Source organism: Diadema antillarum, unplaced genomic scaffold (assembly GCF_040938485.1).
Source record: "Diadema antillarum isolate AM-2024a unplaced genomic scaffold, OU_Dant_1.0 seq00000825_RagTag, whole genome shotgun sequence".
Lineage (NCBI taxonomy): Eukaryota > Metazoa > Echinodermata > Echinoidea > Diadematoida > Diadematidae > Diadema > Diadema antillarum.
The window spans coordinates 36-10,673 of NW_027271702.1; the positions used below are offsets into that span (position 1 = coordinate 36).

General features: G+C 39.4%; 1 protein-coding gene across 1 annotated transcript; it reads left to right on the plus strand.

The window, feature by feature from the left end:
- Positions 1–341: 341 nt before the first annotated feature.
- Positions 342–10,356, plus strand: LOC139740020 (protein farnesyltransferase/geranylgeranyltransferase type-1 subunit alpha-like). Its single transcript, XM_071650618.1, has 7 exons — positions 342–516; positions 1,487–1,601; positions 3,875–3,979; positions 5,216–5,491; positions 7,186–7,248; positions 7,613–7,787; positions 8,265–10,356. Exons 1-7 carry the CDS (start codon positions 360–362, stop codon positions 8,367–8,369), a joined length of 996 nt encoding a protein of 331 aa, XP_071506719.1. The 5' UTR covers positions 342–359; the 3' UTR covers positions 8,370–10,356.
- The last annotated feature ends 282 nt before the right edge of the window (positions 10,357–10,638 follow it).

Sequence of the window (10,638 nt, forward strand, 5' to 3'; positions counted from 1 at the left end):
AATCATCCCCCCCCCCCCCCCCCCCCCCCCCCACTCCTCAGTACGGATTTACGCCGTTGCCTGGTAGGGTACATGTCCACCGATGTGACTTTTTTATTTCATTTTTTTTCATTCAATTTAATCTTATTTTATTTTTGTAGACTGGCAACAACAATCATACTAGAATATTCTCAACGTTATATACTGACTCCGTCGCGAGAGGCCAAGAGCTCAGTGTACCTCCCTGCTTGCGACCACACACCATGTACGGTGCGGTACGGCACGGTGTGTAAGCCCACGGTATAGGTATGGTAGTTCACAGCCGAAGCTGCTGGAAGAGCGTGTAACAAGAAGACAGTCTGTCTGGTGCGTGTGTCAACATGGCTACTCAGGAAGTAGATGCTGATTCGGGCTCAGACTTCGAAGAGGATGCTGGTTTCACATTTTACCGAGATCGTCCAGAATGGGATGATGTTACTCCTATTCCTCAGGATGATGGGCCAAATCCAGTTGTCCGCATTGCGTATTCCGACAGGTGTAAGTAGCCTGCGCCTGAATATGATAACCGAGCCGCAGAAGTAAATATTAATAGTCCCACATGTTCAAATCTGTGATGGACACTAGTACGAGCCTTAAGAACTCTGATCTCGCAGATATTCAATTGTGTTTTGATATAGTCTAGTCTAGTCTAGAACACTCCATACTGAAGGCTTATTTGAAGGTGAATGTAATGGTTCGGGGAAGAAGGACACACGTTCACAAGCATTGCGTATGGGATGATATGGGGGGGGGGGGGGACCGCTGACCCTGTGTGTCTTCACATCAGTCGAGGAAATTAACCCACTCATTGTGACGAGCATGAATATGATGAGGGGTGCTCACGCTCATAAGGAGAGGTGCCCATGTTGAGGCCCCTGGCCCGGTCCACTTCAGTGGCATTGTTGAGAAGTTGTACACCCCCCATTAATTTTGCCGTACCATTCTAAAGTCTATTCTTGTTAGCTGTATGCATACATCCACGAATTCACATTTAATAGCAAGTGTAGTAAGGACAGTGGGGACTAGCCTTGAGTAGTATGACAAATAAGTGGGCGTGGTGGGAGGGGCATCTCCCAGAGATTAGCTAGTCTTTCCTCAAAGAATACAACGGTTGCTGTACATGATGGGCTACGTACGTAGTCCTGTGCAGATTAAAGAAGAAGACAATCATACATCACACAAGTTGTTTGATTCATAGACTTTACATCTTTAACAGGTCCAGCGATTTAGTCTCAAATTTGCATTGTTTTATACATGTGCAATATAATACTGAATGTAGGATGTCATGCTATTGTATGGAAATTTACCTCATAAGGCCTAATTTTTCATGCTGTACATGAACATTAGGAAAGCAACATTCTTCACTCACATAGTGAACTAATATTTGTTATGGACTTTATAAATCAACTCCCTAGTTATCGTTAGGCCTATATTGTTTTGTTATTTTTTTTTTGTCTTCCAATATCAGTCCAGGATGTCTTTGATTACTTCCGTGCTGTACTAAAGGCTGATGAACGCAGTGAACGTGCACTACAGCTTACAAAAGATGCAGTGGAGTTGAATGCCGCCAATTATACAGTATGGTAAGAAGGCTTTTATATGAAAGAGAGGTCGTGAGCTGTGATGCCAGTTTTCACCTTAGATTTCAGATCACATTGATTCCTTCTTGTCAGAGTCTCTTTTATACAGCCCTTTTCCACCTACACATACATGTTTGTCCTTACTATGCTTATTCATGCTTGCATATCAACATATGCATTTTTCTCTCCCTTGGATTTTGTGTTTTCCCCCATTTTTCATATACATACATATATATATATATTTTTTTTTTTTCTGTAAATTATAATTTTCATTTCTATTATCAATATCATTATTGTTATATTATTATAATTGTGTATATGCTTTGAATATGTTTGATAACTTACATTTGTTGGTTGACTCTCACTTTCATTTTGTTGCCTCTTGGTACACCTTTTTAGGGCTCGCTGCTTGTTCAGCCACCCTCCCCCATGCTGTTGCTATTTCACTCTATCCTTTCTTTATCCCTCTGTTGTTCCTTATCTTGTTTGATGTTGCCTCCCTATTCATCCTTATCCTTCAAAGGTTGCCCCCTATGGTCCACTGACCCTCCTCTGCCTTTTGTCTGTCCACCCTTCTGCTCTAATCCCCCTCCCTTTACCTGTTGGGCTCCTTGCCCATGACTTCCTACCCTCCCCTTTTGTCTTCTTTGTTCTGTGTCCCTAGCCCGTCCCTGACTGTTCTTCTTGTGTGAAGTCCTTATACGTGATTGCTTTCCCTGCCTGTTTGTCATTTTGCCTCTGACGAAGATTCTACTAGGATCGAAAGCTCAGGCCCCTTTTGACTCCACTGTAGTTGTTTGTGAATAATAAATCTTGACAAAGATTGCAGAGGCTTTTAACTTCTAAATGTGTTTCTACAAGAGAATTTGATACACCTACAAAAGGAGATTAGAATCAAAAGGAACATTAACAACATGATCATAGTTTTTGCAAAGGTTTCTCTCAATTTTTTTTTTTTTTTTGGTAATAACTTGTTTTTTTTTGTCCGTGTCAGATTTACCATATCTCACAAGACCCTCAGAGTTCTATGTTTACCGTAGACCTTGTGAGAAAGGGCTGTATTAGAGCACGGGTGGTTTATGAATGCATTTGAAGTGTAGAAAAGGCCACAAAAATTTTCAATTTCATATTTTATATGTGATGATGATTATGCAAACACGTTTGTGTAGCGCATTATCAGTTTGTGCGCACTAAAGAAAAAAGAAATGGCAAGTGAGTGAGTACAGACTCGCATTGAGTGCTTAACCAAAACAGCAAGATCTTTCCTGAATAAATACATTTTTACAGGTTTCCTAAATATGCATTAAGCGAATCTGCATTCTTGATAGAGTGTGGCGAATTGTTCCATAGTTCTGCCGAGGCAGCTTGAAATAAAGACCTGTGCAATTTTGTACTACTCTTTGGAGAAACCAAAAGTGATGTGGACAAAGATCTTAAACTTGTGGTAGAAGTGTATAAATGCATCACTTCACATAGGATTGATAGACTTGGGCAGAACCTTCCATGCATTTGAATGTGAGGGTTATAATTTTGAACCGAATACAATATTTCACAGGTGACGAATTGAGGTGTTGCATAATAAAAGCATATTGGGTAAACATGATAAGAATGTGTGACTGGGCGGGCAGGAGAATTCAGATTCATTATATTCATTTAAACTGGTTGACATTGTGTCTATAACAAATATATTTCATGGCAATTCCTATCTTGCCCTAACATACGAGCAATAAGTCTTCCCAACCTACTGAAGTTGTGATGGCACCAGAAAGCAAAATTGGTGCATTCGTACATCCCCAGGGTAGCAAGTATTCCATGTTGTATGCTTCATTGTATGTGTATACTGTTAATCTAAACATGAATGTACAAGTACATTGTACTTTTACACTGTGTGAATAGGTTGATAACATTAGACAGTTGAAACGGCAAGTTTAGAATTAGCCTGAATATCTTCCCTTGAATTTGGATGGATAAAAAGGAATTTTTTGAAAATTCATAGTAATGGTATATGTTTGATAAATCTTAAAAATGGTCATGCAGAAAGATATGTAGTGCTCAGTGTATCAGAAAATGGGAAATAAAATGAATTACAAGCTGGAAATATTTTCTGATGGAAAACGACAGTACCAAAGTTGGATTAGGAGAGCCACACTCGTAAGATAGCCTCTAGAGGCCAATGGAAGCAATATGAAACCTACAGTCTCATTAAATGCTTTTCCACACTGACGTCTACAGAACAAGATGGTTCAGCGCTCATTTCTTTAATCCGTTGCTTGCAGGCATTACAGGAGGGTCTTGCTGCAGGCACTGAAAAAAGACCTGAGGGAAGAAATGCTCTACATCTCTGAAGTCATCCTTGATCATCCAAAAAATTATCAAGTTTGGTAAGAAAGCTTTTGCACATGCATGTCATTTGCCTGCATACTAAACAAAGTAAAAATTTTACATCAACTTATTACCAGTACTGTATATTGTATAAGCATTGACCTACTACACTTGTGGACTATGAATGGAGGTCTTTCTTTGATCCCATCTTTACCACCACCACCTGATTATGTGCATCTTAATGAATACATTCAGTTGTTTGGACAATGACAATTGTTTGATTGTGCATCATCACTGAGAAAAGAAACCTTTCCCTCATTTTGGTCATATTTGGCTGAGGCACCTATTTAGACTCAAATGCATTTGACTTAACATCAGTGATGGGGAGCTGCAAACCTTGTTACATGACAAATTTTGCGTCAGTAAATTGGTAACCACTGAAGTGGACACTTGTGGACATGCATGTAACGTTGCTTAATGTTAGGAAATACATGCCATCTAAGTCTATCATTACTGTCCATATGTACTCTGAAACAATATCCAAAAAAATAGGAAAAATTAGATTACAAATCACAACCAACTTGTCAAAATATTTGTTTTCTCTTGTAAAGTATGTGTATTTTGCAAATGAAATTGCATGAGTGATGGTTTCCCAATATACGCTACAACTGCACATGCATTTTTCTTGATTTAGGAAAGCGCCGTCTTGTTTTTATCCAGGCTCACTGTCAGCGGTGATGATGAGATCAAAGCGGGAAAGCATGTCTAAAATGTTATAGTGATGCTTTTGACAGAAAGAGGTGCATGAATTAACAAGTGATGAAGGTCCATGTGTAGTAGGTCCTGTGCATGAGGACCTTCAGAACATTCAGAACAGAAGCCTGTATTGAATAACAGATCTTCATCCTAATCTTCATAATACTGCAGAAGTAGTAATAGTGGTTAGTTGTAGTAGTAATAAGTAGAGTGGTAGTAGTAATAGTAGAAGTAGTAGTAGTGGTAGTAGTAGTAGTGGTAGTAGTAGTAGTGGTAATAGTAGTAGTGGTAGTAATAGTAGTGGTAGTTGTAATAGTAATAGTAGTAGTAGTAGTAGTAGTAGTAGATGAGATACAGTAGTTTCAGTAATAATTATAATAATGATGTTCATGATTATGGTGATAAACTAATGCTAAAAGTAATGATGATAATTTTTCTCATTGTGTTTTTACTAAAAAGCTGCTGTAGTTCACAGAACAAAACATGACTCATTCCCTCGGCCATCATGATCAATTTTATTTATTATTTTTTTTCTGCAGGCATCATCGGAGGGCCATCGTGGAGTGGCTGCAGGATCCATCCCAGGAGCTGGAGTTCACCGAGAGAGTCTTGCGGAAAGACGCGAAGAACTACCACGCCTGGTCCCACCGACAGTGGGTCCTGCAGACCTTCAAGCTGTGGGAAAAAGAACTGGACTACATCCACAAGCTGCTGATGGAGGACCTCAGGAACAACTCGGCGTGGAACCAGAGATACTTTGTCGTCAGCAGCACGACAGGCTTCGGGGACAAAGATGTCGTGGAGCGGGAAGTCAAGTAAGCTAGTTAGCATGGTTGCCATGGAAACTGAGAAGCTATATGCTTTGCAAGAGTATCACATTCCTGTGCACCTTTTTGACAGCCAGTAAACTGCAGTGAATTTAAACTACAGTGCACTCCTGTCATAACGAACACAGTTAATAACAAAATTCGGTTACAATGAAGTGAAAATTCAGGCTGCACCATTATCCGCTTTATGTATTTTTATTGTTTATTTGTTCGGTTTTAACAAAATTTCGATATAACAAAAGAAAACTGCTGGTCCCAAGGACTTCGTTATAACGGGAGTCCACTGTACTTGATTGAAAAAAAAAAACACCACCAAATGTTCTGTTGGTGTGCTACATGCAGTAACATAAAGTGGTCTCAAGGCAGAATAAAATTCTAGTACTGATGCTGACCATAGTTTGTTTACACCACAATTGACTCTGTGGTGAAGAAAGCGTGTGGAGAGACAATACTGTGTGCTCGATGAGGATGTCTTAAGAATTTGAATGCAAAAGCAGATAAATGCCATTTCAAAATTTTATATAAAAGTAAGGTCATCATCAAATAGAGAAAAAATAAATCTTTTCAATGATACTGCACTCGTAATATAACAAGAAGTATTTTTGAAGAGATATTTTCATTGTTACCTCTGCCAAAGATGTAATGTGGAGTGGGTGTTGGTCTGTTTGTTTGTCAGTTTGCAAAGTGACTCAAAAACTTGTGAACATATTTGGATGAAACTTACAGCTTTACAGGAAAAGTTAATAATGACATAAGGGACAAATGATCAAATTTTGGTAGTGATCCAGAAATTTAATGGATTTTTGAAGGATTTTATTATCTTTTGGCAAATAGGGTCAATGAACTTGGGAGTTCAAGCTGCGCATATTTGAGGTTTGCGTACACGCACTAAAGCGCATGCTCTGCTTGAGGCACAGCGTGCAGCAGGAAGCTGATGAGGTAAACACAAGGCTTCTTTATCATTGGAAAATGGATGATTTTCAGCATGCTTGTAGGGTGGAAATGAGCTACTTCAGGTCTGCGCCCTCAGTGCTTTTTTAGTTTTCTTTGTTTTTCAACAGCTCCAGTCTCAAATACCTCAAGTTGATAAGAATGAATATGTTGTTTTTTGCATTTAAACTCTTTATAATAATTAAGATCCTTCATGCTTAACACTGAAGGAACGTGCCATTTGTTGTCTCTACAGGTACCACTGTATTTATCTTAGAAATTGTTATGTTAGGTGAACAATTAAAATCACATCCCCTGTATAATGCAATGTGTAATGTGCTTGTGTCAATGAATAGGTAATATTTCCCTCCAATTTATATTCATAGCCAATCTATAATAATCATGAGCACAATCCATGTAAGCGCTCTGTAAAACCAGACATCTTGTAATGCCTGAAAGTTGTGCCACTGCTGTAACAGTTAGACGTACAATGTACCGTGTGATCAAATACGATTGCTACTGCACTTCCAAATTTAACATAACTGTGTGTCAACAGGCATCAAAACTCTTCAATACTGTCATGATATTTCATGTAGTACACTTGAAATTTCATCACAGTTGGTAATTCATGAAAGTTCAGTTTGCTAAAAAAGTCTGTCATCTCCAATTCGCGAATGTTTTTGGTCTTGGAATACATGCCCCCCTGGAGAGACTGTACTCATTGGATGTACTTTGCTCTCTAACCTGTCCAGGTATACTATGGATTTCATCAAGATGGCGCCAAACAACGAGAGCTCCTGGAGTTATTTGAAAGGGTAAGACTGTGGTCTGTACTTCAGCCTGCGTGGTGTGAACTCTCTGTCCGACAATTGTAGTACCCCCCTTTCATCAGTCTAAACTTCCTGATTTAAATTTTTGAAAGGCATCTTCTTTTGGGCATGTGAGTCTTATGTAATGAGGTTTAAACTGTCAGGCAGTAGTACGGTAGTTGTCTCTAATGTACTGTTTGTGATGCATCATTACACATGTACACTTACACATTTAAAAGCTGAGGGTTCAGTGTAAGGCAGTCACATAAATGCCGGACTACTCCTGCACATTGTATCTGCATTGTTTGTTTGTTTTGTTTTGTTTTTCCGATTTGCTCCTTTTCGTCTTCTTGGGGCTGCTGCCACCCAGGGCTCTCATGCAGCGTGACATGCACAGCTTCCCTGGCCTGCAGGAGATGTGTCAGGCGATGTACGCAGAGGACATCCGCTCCCCCTACCTCTTGGCCTTCATGGTCGACATGTATGAGGAGATGCTGGAGAAGAAGGCAGCGGTCCCCGACGGCACGCTCCTGAAGGCCACCCAGGTGAGACCTGAGAGCAGTGTTCTGTTCAACTTGAGTTGAATTGAATGGAATTGACTTGAACAGTATGGTATTGAACTGAAATGAATTGAATTGAATAGGATTGAATAGAGTGTAATCGAATGAAATTAATGGACATCTATGGCATTTATGGAATTGAATGGAAATTTATGACATTAATAGAATTGAATAGAAATGAGTAGAATTGAATAGAGTGGAATTCAACGAAATTAAGTGAAATTTACGTAATTTATGGAATTGAATGGAAATGAGTAGAATTGAATGTTAATGAATGAACTGATTTGAAAAGAGTTCAATGGAATTGAACTGAATCGATTTGAATTCCACTGAACATATAACAGTTTAGACATGCAAAAGATGTAATTCACAGGCAGAGAGGACATTGCATTTGCTGAGCAAGAAGTGTGAATAGATCGTACTTGACGGCCTTCTCTGACCCGTCTTACCTTTCCCGTGCAGCTCTGTGATGTCCTGATTCAAGTGGACAGCATTCGGCAGAAATACTGGGAGTACATCAAGAGGTCCCTTTCCCTTCGGTTCGGGGCACCCCAAGATCAGACTTAGCGTCCGGGGATCTTGTCCTGCTCGCTGACCTTGTCACCACGGTAACAAGGTAGTGAGGGAGATGGGGTCTCGTTCGAACTCTGTAAAGGACCGAGTGTGCGGTTTACCCCCTGCAGTTTCAGCGGAGATGACTTGTGAGAGGATGACTGCTACATGTACGAGGAAAATGAAGATGGGAAGGATGCCTCTGAAAACAAAACCTAAGAGCTCTACCACCGATTGTTCCGTGGATGAAACACCTGCTGTAGCTGTTCTTAGCTTGAAATGTACAAATGTAATGGGGTGTTTGCTTAAAAGGTGGAAGCTTGTGGATAAATAAAAAGAAAAGAGATATGCAAAGTATTGGAAGTTAGCGCTGTTATGCAATCGCTGTTACACTTGATAAATGTGTTAAGTTAGATGATCATGTGAATATTTCTCCTCTTGTGATGAAATGAAATGGTATTTCCTTGAGGCTGATATTGCACATCCATTGAAGTATGTCAGGACCTTCCAATGGTCTTTTAACATGCTAGGAGCACCAGAGATGTTCCCCCCCCCCCCTCCTGCACCAATTTGCGATCAGATGCCAAGGAAAATTGTGTTGGAGCAGCAGCATCATAAAGAAGCATGTCAGTGCAGTTTTTGATTAAGGGAGTTTTGTCCTCAATTGAATAAGGGCAGGCTAGTCTAATGGTGCGAGGTGCAGTGCTTTTTCCCTCCAAAGGCATTTGAACCATTTTATGTAAATGTGTAGATGTGATGGCGGTAACTGTAAGCACGTAATGTATGCCATGCTGGTTGTAATGCGTGTGATACAATGGTCATATGTAAAGTTACTACAGTTGTATAGTGCTAAATCATGTATTGTGCAGTGCAAGAACACGGAGGATTGTTCTTTTTCAATGTGAAATATATCAGATGAAGCCAATCTTTTTTTTTTCTGTCTTTCCCCCTGTAATTTCCCTCATTCAGCCTAGAACTGCTTTATTAAGGATAAAGTGGACGTGGCCTGAAAATGTGACATGGCAGTTGTCCCTATGATTACAAACAAACGTGGAGAGAATTTGTTTTCCACATTTTCCACTTTAAAGTAGCAACATGCTGTTGGTGGTAGAGTTCTGTCGGAGTTTGATCTTTGTCGGTACTCTGCTAAGAATGCTGCACTGCATTACAGCCAAATTAAATATCCTATATTTGATGGCCCTTGGGTAAATGGATAACATTCCAAAGAGGCAAGTTTGTATTCCACGAATACGATGTCTCATGAAACAAATGCAATGGATTGATGAACATGTCGGTAGAATCTGACAGTGGTCAAGAAAGTTGTGACCATTTTGATATGGGTAAGATGTTTGATTGGCACCACGGCAAGAGTTCTCAAGGTAATGTTGCTTGCATTATACCTCCCATGTTCTGTGCATGATTATTGTCATCAATTGTATGTTAACTTTTGCACTGAAAAGGATGTAAATAGGTCTGTAAACTGGAGGATTTCTGTGCAAGAAAGGCCAGATATATCACAGTAATATATTACTCATCTTATAAGATGAGGTCCCAATAGGATGGAAATGCTTTCATTATGAAACATAATTCTGAAGTGGATTCCCTTCTTTGGCCCAAGAATGACTTCATGAAGAATTCATCCATATCCCTCTAAAAATGGAGATTTGCCAAACATTTATGGTTTTGTTACCGTTGCATGAAAAGTAAATGTACATGTTTTGACTGTCATTTTTGTCTTGTTTTGTTTTTTGTTTTTTTAATTGAGAAGGTATTACTGTGGTTCTACAGATCTTTATCTGTTGGCTCTTTTCTAGTTTTTATTCACATTCAATGCACTTTTACTTTGTATTAATTTCTCCCAATCGTGCAATCAATGTGCAAAATTTATCCAGTGTTTAGTAACTTAATCATCCAAACTTGCTATACCAAGGAATTTGCATATTCTTCATAAAGGACAGATGCTATGCACATTGTTTGAAGATAATGTGATTTATTTATGGTGCCATCACTAACAAGCAATGAGTTTGACAAGGTTTAATGTGATTTGTCTGTATTATGTGCATGTACATGCCTAAGTGAGTCAATAGCAATGTAAATCAAACCACTGTCATTCCATCTCCGTTGTGTCCTAGTAATTAATTGTGTCACTTACACCTACCCCACACCCTGCTGTGTTTACCCAGTTACTGTATAATACGTATATTTTTCTGGTGGTTTCATCTGTGCAACTTTTGTGGGTTATATTTGCAAGATGAACAACACACCATGATGTTCCCTCTGACAA